Source organism: Sebastes fasciatus, chromosome 6, assembly GCF_043250625.1.
Source record: "Sebastes fasciatus isolate fSebFas1 chromosome 6, fSebFas1.pri, whole genome shotgun sequence".
NCBI lineage: Eukaryota > Metazoa > Chordata > Actinopteri > Perciformes > Sebastidae > Sebastes > Sebastes fasciatus.
The window spans coordinates 18,574,064-18,594,433 of NC_133800.1; the positions used below are offsets into that span (position 1 = coordinate 18,574,064).

Here is a 20,370-nt window from a genome sequence, read left to right on the forward strand (position 1 = left end):
ACTCAGAGAAAACGTTCCTCTATTAAAAAATGTTAGCAATATACAGTATTACAGCTTTTTCACTGACAATAAAATGCAGGGAAATAGAAAGAAGTCTTACTACTGCTACCTCCGTGTTGGTGGAGGTCACGAGGAGGTCGGACAAAGCATTACTGTCTGTTCCTTGATAAAGATTTCTGCTGATCCCAGTGAAGTGGGTCAGGTTGTGGGGCCAGCTGACCATTTACAGCAGCGGCGGAGGAAGTGCCTCTAATGCTCTTACTAAACACAAACAAGCATCTGCACTCGACTTGGTCGCTGACAGCTCCACTAAGCAACACTCTTTCAGTTACGCCCAATACTTCAGTAGATAATTTAATTGACTGTCAATGAAAAACGGCCCAGAAAATTGAATTGTCAACTCTGAATTTCAGTTCCAATTCGTCCATCTTGCACAGTACTGAGTTAACAAGCCGGTTCATCAGCCACCTTGTTAACCTTTTATAAAAAAAAAAGCACATTTTACCTGCTTCAAGAGAGTGAAATTTACATTGAAGCTCCTCAGCTCTGAATGTGCAGCAAGCCACATCATAGAGAAATCTGACATGGCCTAATTGTGTCAAATCTATTTTAACCCAGCCTCTTTCTCCATGATGGCTTCCCTGGTTTCACGGGCTCATGGTCACTGCACCCATCCTTCACCTCGACTGATGAAAGTTGGCACCGCACCACCAACACTACATCAGTGCTCTCAGCAGGAGTCGGCGTAGACATTCATGCTTTTAGTGAGTCCTTGGCCTCCTATTCTCCTGTGCCCTTGCCATTCCAGCCCATCAGCATTTGACAATATCAGACAAGAGAGTTGAAAGCAGTAAGAATCACGCAGAAACTAAATGGTTTGGAATATCCAAATGGAGAAGTCACACTGAAGATCAGCATTGTTCTTGGAAGATGGAGAGAAATGGAGGTTGTCTTGTCAGAGACTAAATGTCATGAAAATGTCAGAGCGGTGACCTGCCTGGCAAAGGTCTGAAAAAAAAAAAAAGTAATTTTCCTGATAATAATGATTATGATCAAAGCCAAATTGTATTTGGTAAGATAAATTAGCTGTGACCAGAGGCTGGCTCCAACCTGTTCAATGGAGGACTACTGTTCTGCAAAGAGACTGTTTGTTATCCACTTAACCTTAAAGCTCAATTATGCTACTTGAGGTCTCAGTGGCATGATGAAACCACAGGGCTTGTGCATTTACAGTATTTGTTGTGATGTGATTTGTGCTGCTCCTGCAGTGGGTCTTTGCAAACGTTCAATTTGCGGTCGGTGCGTGGAAGCTGGAGCCGACCCCTTGTGGAGCCCTCTCAAAGAATCGCATCCTGCGCACCACAGAGACACAGCTCTCAGATGAATTAGCAAAGAGATGACAGAAACACTATTAAAGCCCTCTATCTCACTCTCTCGTCCTCTTTGTCTTTAATTGTCATATTGAGTGACTCAATGTAGAGGAATGAATTTTCTACTTCTAACTCACATATGTACTGGTGCTGAGAGCCACTGAAGAGCTTTGAGCATGTGGCGATCAGAGAGGACGGATGTTGAAGAAGAACATTTCTCTTAATGTGGATATTTGAGTATTAGAGTCTCCTGATACATAAAATGAAAGTGCCCATTAAAATCACTTACAGTTTATAAAAAGGGTGGGAAAATATGATTAAATGTACTTTTATGAGCAGATTATTTTTGAGCAGATTGATGAGACTCAATAATGAAATGACGCTCATTTAACACATTAAAGCTGCAGTGGATAGAATTTGAGCAAATATGATTAAAACGTAAAGACAGGTAATCTGAAAGAAATCACATGCCTCTGTGTCCTCCAGTGCTCCTAATGGCATATGCAGGATTTCACAGACCGGAGGAAAACAACCAATCAGAGCCAAGCTGGAGTCTGCCAACTCTGAGCAGCTGTCAATCACTTGTGAACATAAGTGACCCGGCAGCCATGTGGAGATAAGTGTAGGAAATACCAAGCACCACCAACCTGAGCAAACTTTGTCATTTTACAACTAAACAGTACACTACAAGATATTTCTGAAAACATTTGAGGTGAGAAATAGTCATTACACTAACAGAATAATAATTCATATTTATCAGCGCTGCCTAGTTTGACAATTTGATCGGATTTAGCGAGTGATTGACAGCTGCCTCTGTTGACTGAACAACCAATAGGAACGCTCTCTCTCTGAAATTACCTGATTGACCAAAGTCTCCCGTCATGGAATATATTTTTTAAAGCCTTAAAACAGAGCCATGAGGAGGTGCAGAAGTCTAGTTTTCTCTCAGAACACTTGAATTACAATATGCTGAAAGGTTATTATGGAATAATAACCTTTCAGCATAATTGTAATAATGCCAAAAACATTCTGCCCACTGAAGCTTTTTAACATTCAAGCTCAAATTTAAGAATCAATTAAAACAATTAAAGTGTATAATGTCACTAGGTAATATTAAATTACAGTCTCCTACTACACCATAAAACACAACAAGGAAGGTGAGGCACTTACAGTAGGCCGACTCTATGCTCACTATTAGTCAGTGTAACATTCAGTTCAGCCATTGCTTTTTTACTCTGTGGGATTGTTTTGCAGCAAAAAAGGTAAAGGTACAGTAAGTAACCCACATCATTTGTACTTTTATTATCAAGAATTTTCCATTTGGTACGATATGAACAGACTTTCCTAGACGTAAAGAAAGGATCCAACCTCATGTAGATAAAATGCAGCCAATTTCCTCATTTTATTATTCCACTGGGGCAGAGGATAAAATGAAATCCAATATTCTGTCATGTTTAGCACGCTAAGCAGAATTTCTCTCTCTCTCTCAACCTCAAACTTTCAATTTTAATAGCAGCTTCAGATGCCATGTAGATAGTGGGCCAATGTTTATAGACTACTAAAATACATCAGCATGGACATAGACACAGGAGCTAAAGAAATACAGGCCAAATGTGCTAAAGAAAAGTCCTCTTCATGTGTGTGCAGACAAAGGATGTGAATATGTAGATTAAAGATATGAAGGCTGTGAAATAGCAGCTGATATGCTAAATTCTTCAAAGCTGTCATGTGTAATTTGATCTTCCGCGTCGCCCTGTCCTATTTTCCTCTAAGTCCAGTTCCAGGTCAGTGGTCACAAGTCGCACCTAATTCGAGTCATTTTCAGATCCGATCATTATTTCTTGTGCTGTTTTGCTGCATTCTTCTCTGTTATCTGAAACGTGTACAGTACATAGAAGAGACAGCTTTGGAAAGACTGACAACAGGATTCACTGCAATTATTCAAACAATATCTTTATGCTAAAAAAATATAAAAGTGGGGGTGACATACTGTGTGTCTACATTAAATGTTGAGTTTGGAAAATTTAAGCTCTATAGTTTGTCTTTTGTGTGACATTTATGCCATCACACAACTAGATTTTAATTATGCATTCTGACTTTGGTAAAAAAGTTCTTAATTTAATTTTAATTTAATTAATTTTTCAATTATTAGTAAGTTTTGTTTCCGTTGAATTCAACTTTTCAATACTCTCTTCTAGTTTAATTGAAACGTTTTTTGTTCTATAGTAGCAAATATATATTCAGATTATGCATGCAAGTGTGTGTATACATGCGTTTACATTTCTATTTCCCGACTAACTGATTAGAGTCTGAGATTACGCTAAGCTTAGCATTGCAACAACAAACCGCTTTGATTTGTGGTGTATTATGTCTTATCTAAATAAATCATCCTTGTTTTAACCCATCTGATCTCAAATAAAACCAGCAGAGATGAATATTGATGAAAGAAACATAGACGAAGACAATTAGATGCTGAGGATGCACTTGGAAGAAGGAAGTTTGTATTCAGTCGCGGTACTTCCCCGGGATGTGAAGTGACATCTTAATTATATCACTGATGAAGATAAATCAGGTTCTTGTTTACTGTTGTCCTCTGTGGTCTCGCTTTTGTAATAAAACTCTCGTCACATTAGTTCTTTCGATAATGAGAAGCAGTACTTCTGAATACCAAATATGGTCTCTAAGGAAGATGTTTTTAAAAAGAAGTTTCTGTATGATAATTCACAGTTATTTACTTTACGAACACTAAGAGCAGCACAACTCAATGCGCTCCGTAGGGAACGGATACAATGTACATTCAGTGATGCTAATGGCGTGCATTTAAGGATGCAATGCATTCTACTTTAGATACAATACAGTAAGGTTTTGAGATGGGGAAATTGCTGGCGATATATGCATATATTATATAAAATATATCATCATTGTCATAGTATAAAGACACACTACCATCTGAATAAAAAGAAAAGTCACTATGTGGAATGGTTACTATGGGGACTAACATCATCACACATGAATACAATTGGGCTCATTGGATCCACAAGAGTCTTAGCTTTCCAGTCATACCCAATTTATGTAATTTTAAGACAGTTCAGGGACCCCAGTATGTAGAAATATTCAAATTTTAGAATAGGCAATGTACTGCATGTATAAAACTGCAAGGAATTAGCATAAAGTAAAGGGGAGTCTCATGGGTAGCACACATATTGAACTAGGGCTGTCCATAATACCATTTTTTGGGCTTCGAAGCTTCAATGAGTAATATTCCAAGGTATTCGAAGTTTCGAGGCACGGCAGGCTGACAAGTTCTTCTGTTCGTCTCCATCTCCAACGTTTCAGTGCACTGGATGCTGTACACACACACACACCTCTACACACAACAAACAGCGGTATTCGTCTGAAAATTACTAATAACAATTAATGTTGAATATGAATAATGAGTAATATGGTGGGATTATTCCTTATTTCAAGGGGTATTTGGGGATTTATACTTTATTATTACATACTTACATACAAAAAGCAAATACAAATGAAGCATTCAAATACTGATTTGGAGGTTGATAACCATGGCAACGGTTGAAGTTTCGAAGTGTTGAAGCATTCGGATCGGCTCTGTATTGAACCCATTTTCATTCACATATCTTGAGGTCAGAAGTCAAGGGACCCCTTTGAGTCTGAGTTTTTCTTCGCCAAAATTAAGTGCAGGTTTGGAGCGTTGTTTAACCTCCTTCTTGACAAGCTAGTATGACATGGTTGGTACCAATGGATTTCTTAGTTTTTTTTTAGTTTAATATGATGTCAGTACCTTCACTCTAACTTAAAAACTGAGCCCGCTACAACTTCCGAAAGACAGAATAGCATCCGGGTCCATCAGATTTTTAAGAGGTTAATTAAAAATCTATACAGTGTTTTGGAGAACCGATACAGAATCCCAAAACATAATATTGGGATACTCATGTGTATCAATACTTTCTTACGCCCCCTAACACACTAGGAGTGGTTTTCAAAAACAGCTGCAGAAATTACGGAAAATGCTCAGTTATTCAGAAAAGCAATCAAGCTAAAGCAATCACTGGACTGAAATGGACTGTGAGGTTCTGTAAAAAATCTCAAAAATCTGTCCCAGACAAAAGACGAGCTATTTCTCACCAGTCGCACTATTACAAGAGGTTCAAATAGGACTGCCTTATGAACTGAACTACCAAATGATATAATCATGAGGGCTGCTGACCAGGCATGATCAGTGAGCCGACACAGGAATTAGTGAATGGTAATGAAGGAAGGAAGGGCCAAGATTTAGAAAGTGAAAGAGCTCCCTCCCTTCCTCACACACACACACACACACACACACACACACACACATACACACAAATGTAGGGAAATCACGTTACCAAGCATAAAAATTTCCCACCTGCTGAAGTTGGTTCCTCACCATCTGCTGCTGTTGAGACACAGAGGAGGAAGAGAGGGAGGAGGGGGAGGAGAGAAGAAAATATATTAGCTTTATCACAACTATGTCACAGTATTCAGCTGCATACAACACTGCTGATTCAACTATATTATTTGTTGCACTGTGCACAACTGTACCATATGTGCAGTAACATTTCACATGTAATCCAAGGAAGCATGTAGTATGTAGTGTGTAACGCCAGACACACCTGCTACCTGTAGGGCGCAACATCCTGCCAAGACAACTCCTCCACACACTGCCACCACGAAGCGTAGCCTGGCACTGTGTCACAGCCCATCCCCCATTCAGATACAATGCTACATCCTGGTTGGTGGCCTTTGACTAATATGTGTTCATCATTCTGGACCAGTGTAGGATTAGCCCCTGTGGCATACATACTTGTTTGCTGCATCCCCTAAGCCCCCAGTCCAGCTCCGTTGGCTGAGATTTGGCATGTCTGCCATCATTACCACAACCCTCCATCTCCATCATCATTCGTAAAATTGCTCTGAAAAATGTGCCTGAAAGCTGGACACAGCTCCAGAGGCAAAAGACCAAGGGCTTCAGATGCACGGGGTGCCATTATTGTTGGGGATGATCAGAGATTCCCTTGGATGGGTTGGTTGGATGGATGGACAAACATGAATGCATTGGGATTTGGTGCTCTGTTATATCTCACTAGCTAATGATACCGCCTACCAATGAGCGGGATAGCTTAATTACAGTATGATTCAATGTCATGTACATGTTTTCATCCACAGCGTTGCATACTAATCAGGTATTAGCATATGGAGAGCGTTAAGGCCACATAGATCATGAGGCGGACAGGGAGACAGTTATGGATGCCAGAATTTCTTGCAGCTGCAAATGCATCCAAATCCATCTTAGAAAACTAATCAAGTCTCATTTCCAATCATAACACAGAGGAACATGCAGGGAGTAGATTTTTCTCTCCTCTCCACAAACCAAACATCAGTGCGCTCCGTCAGTCTGCATTCCCCGTGGTGTCTTTGGATGTGAAAATAAAATCACTTCACAAAGTGCTCTCAGAGGGTTTTAAAAAACTTTTATATTGCCAATCTAATTTAATGTGGTACCTTATTTCTGGGGGGTCTGCATTCAGTGTATCTACTAAATGTGTAGCAAGAGGAGCTGAGCTGACTGTTTTGACAAAGGACACCCCTGGAACAAATTATTTCAACTCAAGACAGCAGCCATGAGTCTTTTCTCGACAGCTGCAAACTGAAGAGAAAATAGACTCCATTTAGACACCACTGTGAAAAACAGACGGAATTAAAGAGTGAACCGCAGCCTTTAACACTTCTTTAACTGTGAGACAAAGCTGAAGTCACAAGGAGCTAAAGCCAAGTACACTTTCCCAACCTCTCATCTGTCTGGCAGTCGATGTTCCCCTTTGTGTTTTCCCACGTACGTGGGCCAATGTAATCCCAAAACCAAGCACATTCCACGCTTCACTTGGTGCGGTTTTCTTCTCTGCCATTTCCTCTCCTCTCTTACCGTAGGGGTCAAGACATGCACATGCAAGCCCACACAGACACAGAGTGTAATGTATATAGTGCACACACACACAATTACACACTCACAAAGAAAAGGAAAACATGCCTCCGAGTGCAGACAACTATTCACACAAATACACATGCTGAGAAGATAGAGGCGTATAAAAGGGAGTTTCTTTTGTGTTGTATGTGCCGATGTGGTGAATCATGAGTGCATAAACTTCTTAGCGTTAGTTGTACAACGCACTGGGCTGGCAAAATGTATGCTTTCAATTGTTGTTGTTCCCTAAAATGAGTCAAAACACCCCATGTGAGTTGCATCACGAGTTATTTCCAGTGGAAATGTTTATCTATTGTTGTCTGACAACAGAACATGTACTTCCAATTTAATGAATATATTAGAAGATGAGAAGAGTGTTTGTCTCTACTGAAATAGAGAAACAGCACACTTGTCAGTTAACTGCTCAGTTGGTCGCCTGTATTGGGTAAAACCCTCGGTACACACCGCAGACAAAACTGGCTTAATCTCACATACGTGTGATGTGTAGACAATTCAGCCTTGATGAGACACATAGAAGGACGCATGTGTACACTTTCAGGAAAATTAACTGTCTTCTCCAAGTATCAGAGATAAAGTGACAATGTGGCGTTTTTTATTTTTTAGATTAATTTGCATGTCAATATATTTTTTTGAAATGTCGTTTTTGTCATGAATACTTTCACAGAGAATGCGATTATGCAGCGAAAAAGCAATTTTTTTTTTTTTCCCAGAACAAGGTTGATTTACTAAGCTTTCACACTGCGAATAAAAGGCATCAACCAATCATGTTGCGCGGAACGTGTTGAGTTGCAACAACAAAAACACGGAGGCTTCGTAGTCCAAACCATTCACAATAAAAGCCCTATACAAATAATATTCGCAGGCGACTATTTTGCATTTTCGTGTCGTTTATTCAACACCCGGGTGTGTAAAGGCCTTTAAAGCGTGATTTATGCGTTCCACATCCTTCGCGGGGGTTCCGTGCGACCTGTCCATGCACATCCAAAATTTTCAAACTAAGCGGATTCGGATGGGTGGCAAAAATTGAGAACATTGAGGAGCTTTGAGAATGTTGGTTTGCCGCGAGGAGAAACGTTCAAACGTTTCCTCTTCACAATTCCACGTCAGCTCATGTCTGTGCGACCGTCCTTGCGGAAAGTATGATCGAGGCTTAAGGAGAAAGTCGAGATAGGTGGTTGGGTCAACAAGGTGTATGACTCTGAAATATGTCAGCACGGTTCATGCTCCATCTGGTCCGGCAATCAATGTTGATTTCTCTTGACCATGACGGTGTTGTTTCCTAACCTTAACCAATGCCTAATCTTATCCTGATCTTAACCATAGAGCAGGCATGTATAGTTTTTGCAACGGCCATATGGGTTGTTTTTAGAAGTGGGTATTCAAAAGGTGTTTCCATGCAGCACAACACAGTTTTATTTTTTATTTTTTTTCTTACTATTGTATCTAGTCATGGAAATATCATTATACCATGCCTTCCAGAAAGGATGCAAAGAGGGGGCTAGTCAGGGAATCAATAAATGGCTTCACAGACTGGCTTTGAATAATTAATTGTCTGTCTCACCCTGCTGTCGAGGCCACACACATCTGGTGTAAATACTTCTAATATTGCGTTGCAACTTGCAAAGCCAGTAAAAACAACAACAAAAAAACATCACATAGTAGGAAAGCAGTACTATTCTGGTTGTGCGCTCAATAATAAAGACAAATGGGGGAAAAAAAAACACACAACAAATCTCTTTCAATTTCCCTTCCCATAAAAGTGGTCATCAAAGCAAAAGCAGCACATTTCCCTCAGCAGAAGGGCTATAAACAGATCTATAGTGAATCTTCAAACAATCACGATTTACCACTCGGGTGTGCTTGCTTCATACTGTATCTCAAAAAAGTGCTATGATATAAACACTAAACAGTCAGTTCAGTTTAATGTCTATCATCAAAAAGTGGCGAAAACCAAACCCCATCCACATATTTGAGCTGTGAGCATACATAACATTAAACAACGTACGATCATTTTCTCCATTATTTAACAACTAAATTATTCAGCTTACAAATGAGTTTATATCATTGACTGAATGTGCTACATGGGAATACCACAGGCATATGTGCTTGTTTTCTTTTGATTTTTATTACAGTAGTTTTTAACCCCATGTGCCAAGAGTGTAAGACAATGTAATAGTCCTAGATAGACATTTTACCTCACACATTGTTCCATTTTGTACAACAAATACCTGACACATGGATGCATCTTGAGACTGGACTGCACTAATACATTTGTAAAACATGGAGGGTTCTGGAGATGACTTATTTAAATGGCACCTCCTCCTTCCCAGGAGAAGGTCCTCTCTGTTGCACGAAGAGGGACATATTGGTTTAATCTGACTGACAGCCGGGAGGCAGTAATAACCATCCATAATCTAAATGGGAACCAGCCAGCCTGTCCAGCATAGGGCTGCTGTGACCTCAAGGTGTTCAGTGGAGATAGAGAAGGGCCGGTGCACAGGACGAACAAGTACAACACACACATATATGGGGAGGAGGATACATATGCATATATCAAAAGACACATATTAATGTGTCTGTTCACATATATAGAATATGAGGTTTGGGTTGTGGGAAATGTGTTCATGTAATATTTCCGTTCATTCATCATTAGCAGCACTTTGTTTCTACGCTGTGCTTATCTGGACATCAATGAAATGTTTTACATGCACACACACATCCAATCACACAGTATAAATTACATAAAATCAATAACACAATATGTATCAATAGTAGCCTGCATTTAAAAACAAATATATTGACCAACAGCGTCTAATAATCGGCTTTTCTGGGCTTCATTTATAAAACCTATTTATCGAAACCTAAACATGTGATGTATTTAATCCTGCATAGACTGCTTTTATCAGTTAAGGTGAATAGTGAAATAGTGTGCAAACCCATTCTATCAACTATAAATGGTCAATTAATATATGAATATGTGTATAACTCAGCGCATTCATTCATATAGTACAGAGTGGAGTAGAGGGGTTTGTTGCTGAGGTTGAGGCCACACAGGCTACATTGTTTTCTAGACATAGTTCTTCTATGACAAGTGACAATTTGTTAAGTGGCTTGTCACAGCAGGAAACGCTGCCAACTCAAAGAGCTGAAATTAAGAAGAAATGGTGCATAGCTCTATCCCTTTAAAAAGACTTCTTCTTCAGTGGTGTTGTTGCTGAGACACAAGGTGACACGGAGCTGCAATAGATTTCTCCTGTGCATCCAACACAGGAATCATCCAATTTATATCAATAGAAACCACCTCACTGTGAAGATCAAGAAGTATATTCAGGAAGAAAACAAGTGATCAATACCCAAGACTGGCCTTAAAATCCAGCCACCATGTTATATTTTGCTATATAAGTTACTTTATATAGTTACTTTTACCAGAAACCTTTAGTATAGTAAGGGTTAGATATTCAGTTAGCAGTGGAATCTGGCTTAACAGAAACACCTCCACTTAATTAAGGCGGATCAGCAGGTCACAGATCATAGCCAGTGATTAAGGACGGATTTGCTCTAGTTTCTAACATTTTCAATTTCAATTTAGTACAAAATATAACTAGAATTTCAGCAAAATGAGAAAATAAAGAGTCATACCCTTGGTAAAATCTAATAACATGTCACCTGTGTGCTTTAATATGGTGTTTTAAGACCAAGTGAATGGCAAGATTTCTCGTAATGCGTCACCAATGACGTGGGCGATTTATAGAGTTCGTTGATATGATAAATAAGGTGCAAAGAGGAAAGTGGTTGATTTGAAGTGAATGAAGAGTGTGAAATGCATTTCAAACACCTCTGATGAACCATGTGATCACAGTTTTACAAGCTGACAGACATCCAGAAATGGAATCAGAGAAAGTGAGAGGGATGTAGAGAAAACGCTCAGCACTACAGAAACCTGCAGTGCAGTAAGTCATCGTATTAGTTCATTATTTAAAGGAACAGTGGAGGGGTATTCAGTTGGTTGCAATGTGCAACCACACCACTAGATGCCGCCAAATGTTACACACTGTCCCTTTGAAGAATAGTGTGTAACATTTAGGGGTATCTATTGTCAGAAATTGAATATAATATTGATAAGTATGTTTTCTTTAGTGTATAATCACCTTAAAATAAGAATAATTGTGTTTTCGTTACCTTAGAATGAGCCGTTTATATCTACATAGGAAGCGGGTCTTCTCTCTTCGGAGTTCGCCATGTTGCACCGCCATGTTTCAGAACGGACAAACCAAACACTGTAACTTTACAATAATGATAACGTTACTCGCTGCCGTCGCTCTCTCTCTCTCTCTTGCTTCACCACTCACTTCCCATTTACGCACACACTCTGCGCACGCTATTCTCGCGACAACTGGCTCTAGAGAGGGCCATTTGCGTTTTTGCGTCAACCCATTGTAGCAATCCTAGACGCTTGGCACACGGGAGAAGTCGTATTCTGCAACCTCACCGCTAGATACCGCCAGATCCTACACATTGTTCCTTTAAACTGATAAAAGAATGCACCTCACTGCATCACATGGGTCACACTAGTAGAAGAAATAATCAATTGGTACAGCAAAAGCAGAAATAGAAGAACACCATTTTTTTGTTCTGTGTTAAAGTTTCACAATAAAGTGTTTCATCTGGTCTGTGGTTGTGTTCTCTTTAAGGTAGTCATCTTAGATTCCAAAAAGCGAAAACACTACTTCAAATCTTGACAGCTGTGAGTGTCTTAGCAAATAATGTCAGTGTAAGTGATTTTAGAGACAGAGAATAGAGACAAAGAAATGTCTACTTTTCTCTCAACATCACTTGAGGTGACAAAAGGTTTGGAGTACAAAGATTTGGTAGGATACTTGTGTCCTGCCTAAAACACCAATATGACTGGCAGTGATGAGATACAGTAGATAGTGTGAACACTGGGAAGAGCAAAGTTAGTATAGTAGAGGATTAATATGCAGATGTGCGATTAAAATTGTGCTTGATTTGTCCATTTTCATTTAAGAGATAAAATATGTATAATTGTAATAGATAATTGTCCATTAGGTGCAAGGTGATGAGGTTAATACATTTAGATCGTTTTGAGTGGGAAGAGGTTGCATTAAATATTTTCTGCAATTTTTCCAGTGTTGTTTCCTTAGCATTAGCATTAACCCCACAACCCTGTCCGGCTTTCATAATAAAGATGGAAGCATATCCACATTTGTCTGGGTGAGAGGTCAACGCAATGATTGCAATAATTGCAATTATGATAGCAATCCATTACCCAGTCGTGGGAGCTAGCGACTGTTCCATGATGTTGCGTTTGACGGTGTTGACCTGATGGATGTTTTGTACGCTGGAAAGGTTGTAGAGGTTTGTTTTAATGTTTAGTTTATTATATTTTTTTGACAGATAGTGTTATGTATTATATGAGTGGTTGCCCCTCACATTTACATATGAAGACTTTACTAAAAGTAAAATAATTTATTGTTTGACTGTCTTAAGATATAATGAGCTAAAAGACAAGATTGGTCCGAGATAGTTAACTGCTCCAATTCTTTGTATTGATTATATTGCCAAACTAGCTGAGATGTAACAACTGAAAACCCCAACAATGATGGCTGGGCAGCAGTCAAACTGAGCTCCATCTGACAGGATTGCTCCGTAAAGCTCACCACTATTACCTCCGTGGCCAGTCGGCCCACGACAAAGTCAAAAACAATCCGGGTAACGGATCGTATTCCCACTTAGCGGCGTAGCATCAAGAGTGACATTCGGCTGTCACCGCTAATGCTGGCAGCCCAGACACCACTCGCTGGGGCTGACAAATCCTGTTTGCGTCTGTCAAGTGTGTCTCATGTTGTCATGAATCTCAAGCAGTAAAACTTTTGTTGGAGTTTTCACGTTTCTTTCCCCGCATTTGGCAGCGAACAAACCGGTTTAATTTGCCACAGGACTGCGTTTAATTACTGCATGACTCAAGTCGCAGTTTAAAAGGTTCCATGTGTTTTCAGCCATAAATGAGCAGCGTTATCACAATCAACTTGCCAGGCAGCTGCTGAATAAGATTGACATAAATTGTTATAGACTCGTTGAAATGGGAATTCGAGGTAAGAGTTGGCATTAATGTGAGTGACACCATTCAGCAAATCAGCATTTACACTCAGTGAGTTTCAATGGCGCTCACATTGCATGGTCAGAATATTTGGAAAAGCAGACTGGAACAGTGTTTGTTTGTTTAAAGACAGTTACAGAAATAACTGGCAATAAACACGGTCAGAATTCATATCTTCTCATTTTTGCTTTTTCTGACAGAAAATATAAAAAAACAATGTCTAAAGTGGTTTGCTGCAAATGAGGATTTAGTTAGCTGCACTGTGGCACATATGGCAATCTGTGTACATGTGCAACATTAGCACTACAGATATCACCTTTCCTTGTACCCCCTTCCCACACACACACGCTCACTCTCCAGCCCCGAGCAGATGCTCACTGCGCATCCATTTCCCACATAACATCACCCTTAAAAGTGTTTGTTCCATCATAGCAGTGCTTATTAACATTAAATCATCTCGCTATGGAGTGGGTGGGTAACTGTGAAATGACTCACAGACACAATACCGACAATAATTAGGGAGGCATTGTTGATGTTCTTCCAACTAATGACAAGGAAGTGCAGTAGCACATCCCTTTATATCAGCTGGAGTGGCAAACGCTATCTCTCTGTAAGTAAATAACCCATCCATCCTCATTTTGCTTTTTTGTCAGCGGAGCAGGAGTGCAGGGTAAAGTCCTCCATTAATGGGTGGCTCTTTGACATGTGGTTTAGGAAGGAATAAAAAAACAACACACTCCAGGTAGCGCTCAGGGACTTTTTCCACTCATCTCTCTTCTACATGCCATTTAAGCCTCTTAAAGTAAATTATAATACATGAAAGTAAGGATAATGTGAAAAACAGGGCTGCACAATATGAAAAAAAACAACATCCTATTGTAATTTTTCTGACAGACTCTCCAATTGTGGTTTACAATGTATAACATTTTTGCTTTATAGCTGTATTTCCCAATGCAATGGTGAAAGCACTGCCAAAAAGAGTTTATTATGGGAATACACGCACAGCTCAATAAAGCAGTGATGGATGGTATGTGCTTCAAAATTCTAGTTTATAAAATTTTAAAATTGGCTGTAGTACAGTCCGCTCAATGAAGTGCTCTCTACACATAGAGGAAATGTTAAATAACTCCAACTCATCTGTAAGGCTGTAAACAGCAGGTGAATAATACAGTTTGCCAATAACATTTGAAATACATGAAACTACAATAGCTGTGATTCTTGACATGTGCAAGTTTTGCTAGCAGTTAAATCTAAAATAACATTGAATAGGGAGACTCGGTCAGTGTATTCACTGTGAATACATCTCTGCTGGCATTTAAGGGCCCTTTCCCACCAACCTCGTTTGATCCGGACTTTTGGACATCTTTCCAAAATCACAGATGTAAAACCTCTCGCGGATTATGGTTTGGACCAAACAGCCGAACCTTGATCCGACGAGAAGAGGTTTTCTTAGTCCGGATCAAAGTGAACGATGGTTCAGACTTTTGGACAAATTAAAGGAAGTTCTGGTAGGCTATCATCAGAACTGGAAAAAATTAAAAAAATGCAACAAAGCAAAATGAGCCGCGGTAACACATGGGAGAGGACAACCCTGTCTCCAACAAAGTTACGTTCTCATACAACTAAACTGCATTCTTAATTATGTTTGGAAGGAAACATATTTTCTCCTGGATTATGGTCACAGTTTTAAACAGTTTTGAACACATGGTTAATGTTGTAATTTGAAACAAAACAAAACAAAAAAATCCAACAACACTACTACTTTAGGTTTAGGTAACAAAACTACTTAGTTAGGTTCAGTAAAAAAACATCATGGTTTGGCTTAAAATGACTAAAATGACTCCTGGTGGAAAGTCCGGTGTTAGTTTGACCCATCCACCACCACTCCCATCCACCTGAAGTGGACTTTCTTGCTTGTTATACTCGTTATTATACCACGTAACTTTCAATAATGTTATTATTCCACGTAACTTTCATTAACGGTCGCTCGATATACTACATCGCCTTCTCTGTGCGTCGCTCGTTGTACTACGTCACTTGCAGCGGCCTTCCGCGGACTATCATAACAAACGTATTTGTGATACGTCAATGACAAACGTAATCCATGACAAAATAAGTTTCGCTCCAAACGTAATTGAGAATGTAATTTAGTTGTATGGAAACATAGACTAAATGTTTGACATTTGATCCGATGACACTTTTCAATTAATTTCTCAGAGGAAGAGAGAGAGAGGATACGAGAGGATGGGAGAGCCCGTCTACAAACCAATCAGCTGCAAGTAAAGAGAGACGCAGCTCTCATAGGTGATGACGACTGGACGTAGGTATGTCATGTATGGTTCTTTACTGTGCTCGCATAATTGCAAAGTGAAACCAAAACTAAACGGATTAAATGTATAAAGCAAAAACACAAACCTTGGTTCAGACCTTGGTTCGGACTTTCAGGTGTGAAAAGGCGCCAAAACAAATGGTAATATATTCACAGTATTAAAAAATGACAGCCTTTGTAGTGTGCATATTGTGTTGTTGAGTCTCAATATCAGTATGAATTAGTTGAATGAACATATTGACTTGGCCTAACACAAAGCAGAGATCTTAGAGTCGTTTTCCTTTGACAAGCGTGTCTGAGTCGAAAGACAGAAACTATAAAACTGTTTAAAAAAAAATCCATACTATCACAAACTGTATACTGTATGTGATTGCTTGTGGAGAGGATGTTCAGTCAAATAGAGCATCAAATTGCTATTCCAAGCATATCACGAAGAAAAACCCAATGGATCAGACTGTCTACAGGGAAGTGTTTCTGTAATGTGGTCAATACAGAGTGCAGACATATCCAAGGCCTGATTCATACTGTGTTTTTGACACGCAATCAATATGTTTTTTTTTAAAGTCTACTCTTAAGTGTCAGTGTGCAAAACCAAGTGTCGGCAAAATAATATATGTTCTCAATAGTGCTATGGTCAGTATCGATTGTCCATACCCTATACTGTAGGAGGCTACCTCAAGAATACACAAGTGTACCGAATTGAACATTTTTTCTGACAGTTGTCGATAAAATACAATCCCTGATGCTGGTAATTGAAGTTGTGTGCACAAGATTTGATCGGTTCCTCAAGCAACAGATAGGAAACACAAGCATGTTGCATGCTATCCAGTTTGATAACAAAACTATTCATTTACAGATTAATTGTTGCTATTCTTCCAGAAATAATTCCAAACTGAATAACGGTTGTTGCACTGTTTAATGAGCAACAACCAGATGCCTTGGCAGGGAGGCTGATATGCGCGGCAGTGCAGCACGTGTTCCTTTTCAGCAGAGATATTGCTTCTAAGGCACGTTTTTCCATCTTTTTTAGCTCTGTGTCCTAGTGTGCAGGGAAAAACAATCTTTTAACCAAAACCTCTATGGTAGATGGATGGTTGGAGTTGAGTGGGTTTGAATCTGTCAAGTTAAAGATGACCCCATGACAGTTTGAGGGCACAAAGATGTTGCTACAACTATGTACAACAATGTATTGTTTTTCATGTACAGTATGTAAAAAAAGAAAACCCACACAAATGATATATGTACACTTTTGAAAAAAAAGATTGTAAAAAGCTGTTATTGTACAAAAGCCTCAACACAATATTGCAATATGAACATTGTGGTCAGATCAAAGGGCCAGCTTCTCTGGTTTCACTTCTTGTGGCTTTTAAAAAAGCAAATAAAACATAAAACGAGACAGTGGTTATATACAGAGAAGGTCCCCCCTTCCAGGAAGAATGTATATTTATTTGATCTGTGTATCCAAATGAATAATGCAAGTAGGGATTATAACCGCAACAGTGGAAGAAGAAAAATGGAGGAGGGAGGCAGAGAAGAAGAAAGGGCAGGAAGCAGAAACAGCCGACTACAGCAGTACAAGAAGCCACGGAGAAAAAGCCTCCATATGAGGCAGCTCGCAACCATCTTAAAGGAACGGTTCACACCAAAATGAAAATGCTGTCATCATTACCTTCACCCTCATGCATGTAATCCACCAAAGTGTGTATGACCAATAAACAAAAGCAAATAAGCTCCCCGAGTGCTAAAGTGCACTGACCCCATTATGTTGCACAAGCTGTTTCCAGAAATTTGATGGCAATTTTCCGCCCCTTTTGGATCACAAACCTCTGTTTACTTCAATTATCTGAGATGGAACTATAAAGGTTAAGTCCTATTGTCTCTGAAAGGAAAGCTCTTTACGTGTTTTCACTGGAATGTGAGGATTTTATTTATTTATTTATTTATTTTCTCGTAAAACTGCTCTTTTAAGAAGGTAAACCAGGACCACTTTATCAGCAATAAACACACATGACTGCTGTCATGGGCTTTGGATGCACTTAACTCTAACACCTACCACAACTGCCATCTGTTTTAGAGGATTTATTTATCACTATAGTACTTGACACCTGCAGTATGATGCACAATACTCGGGTTATAGAGATTTGACAAAACTATGTTTTCATTCCTTTTCTTTCATCAATGCTGGCTTTAATGATAGTGCTGATATGGGTCACGTAGCTTTTATGTACTTTATTTCTTAAGCAAGAAAAAGATAATTTTCTGGAAAAAAAAATTGGATGTTAACTGAAGGTCATGTTTTTGCAAAAGAAGGAGGTGTTTAAAGAAGCCCTGCTTTAAATTCAACTGAAGGGCCTCTGACAGTGGCTCATACAGATGTTCTGCGGGAAGAAGAACGAGCATTGGGAGCCACATGACTGTAAGTCCGCATGACGGACATGAACACTATCAGAGAAGCTGACAGGGTTCACGGAAAGATTGTAAAAAGCTTGTGCTTCAGAGCAACTCTTACGAAAATGAATTCCTCATATTTTGCGCATTTTCCTACGAATATCCAACAACATGTCAATTTCTGCTCCAGTCTTTTCAAAATAAACCTCCGTCTTCACAGGAAACAACTTGGCAAGGTTTAGGCAAGAAAACTACTGAGGCTTTGTCCAAAATCCCATACTACGCACTACATACCCAATAGGTGTTCTATCGTTCAACATACTTTTTGTGTGAATAAACAGTGATATGTATCTTTTCGGACACAAACTCACTTCCTGATAGCCTCCTTGCCGGTTGGAGACGTGCTACCATGGTAACTTGTGCCAACCTCATGTGATCAAAATAACGGTTTGTGAGAGTAAGTCTGAATTAATTTAAAATATATATTACGCCTAGCAAAGTGAAATCTTATACTTACAGTTAAACTGAAGCGTTATTGATGTTACAGAGCTGTCTGTCAACATCTGTTATGAACGTTGTCGTCCCTATCGCATTGCATTGTGGGATATCTATGCCTCCGTAGTGTCCAGCGTTGCATACTGTAATATGTCACCGGAAATAGTATGAAATTCCCATACTATTGGTTTCATACTGAGGTTTCGGACGTACTAAAAAATCTCACATGCTGTTTTAGCGTACTAAATAGCATGTTAGTACGGAATTTCGAATGTGACCCAAGTTAGACTTAGGAAAAGGTTGTGGTTTGGTTTGAAATAACTGAAGATACTGCATAACTGAAGTATGGAAATCATCGTTTACTTCTGGTTTCACATGGGGTATGAACAGGTCTCCTGGGTGAAAATCAGGTGTTTTTGACCCAACCATCCACCCCGACCTCCTCCCTACGCGGCGTTTGTCACTCTTCCTGGTTCACAATTAGGTGACTTACATACAAATTGATTTTGTGGCATATATACGATTTACAGTACATTACTTTTCATAGGTATAGCTACAAACAGTGTATGGGAAAAGCCTGTTGAGGGATAGGGCTTAGCAATGTGTTGATCATAGTTTGTGATTAGTTAAAATGTTATCACAACGCCCTTACTATGTGTACAGATCTATTTATACTGTTATTCAAATCCAATTTTAAGCAAGGTATTTCTTAGGTTGAAAGAGAACAGCTGAAATAAAAGAAGCCATCAATCCACACCAAGCGATCCCTTCTTCCATTGTGTATCTTGTTGTTCGCCAAATGACAAAGAACCCAAACTTGAAAGAGTAAACTGGATCTTTGTTTCCTTGCCAAGTGTGTATCTGAAGCGTAATTTGTTCACATCAAAGCAGGGAAGAGAAAACCCTGACTCATTCCACTATATTCCACATTGTTAGTGTAGAAAGGGAGGAGGGGTGAAACTCTCACTCCTCCTAATTGGATGTAATAGCTAGAGGGAATAGGCTCGCTTTGGTCTCGGGGAGGGGAAAGCGAGAAGAGAGACGATGTTTAGAGAGGGCTGAAAATGCTAAACATCCATGGAAGAGTAGGAAAACAGACAGTGTGGTACTAGCAAGCTGAACACATACACAGCCTACTGTTCAGAAACAGCACTATACAAAGGAGGAAAAAAAATTTAAATGTATAGTGGACTGGAATTAAAAGGCGCCAGAGAGTAGAGAGACTGAGAAAAAGCAGCACATCAAACAGATAAAATGCGTATTGATAACAGGGAGCATGCTGGCCGCTAGGTCTATGAAAGCTTTTGGGAGGACCTCGTCCAGAGAGAACAGATCTAGGTCTGCGTTGCGGGGACATTTTGAAGATGAGAGAAACCTTTGGTGCTCCTGTGAAGTCAGTCAATTGCTGAGGGCAGTCCTTTAAACTTTTCCCCTCATTGAGTTAAACAGATTTCTACAGCTAGTGGAACTGAGGCCGATATTAGTATTGAGAGGTCCAAACAGTGATTTCCTCATTTCAAACAGGTCGAAATCTAACGGCTCGGTCAGACCAGTATTCATAAAAGGGGAAATTTTATATTGAATTAATTTCACCGCTGCGGAAAATGCCGCGATCGCATATTTTGCTTGTGGCTGCAAAATCAAT

General features: G+C 39.5%; 1 protein-coding gene across 3 annotated transcripts in view; it reads right to left on the reverse strand.

The window, feature by feature from the left end:
- edil3a (EGF-like repeats and discoidin I-like domains 3a) overlaps positions 1 to 20,370 on the reverse strand; it is a 127,698-nt gene that overhangs the window by 88,298 nt on the left and 19,030 nt on the right. For 2 of the 3 annotated variants that reach the window (XM_074638225.1, XM_074638227.1), the window contains exon 2: positions 5,779 to 5,808. In XM_074638225.1, the coding sequence (XP_074494326.1) occupies positions 5,779 to 5,808 (30 nt within the window). The remainder of the gene's footprint in view (positions 1 to 5,778; positions 5,809 to 20,370) is intronic. The other variant, XM_074638226.1, reaches the window with a different exon arrangement.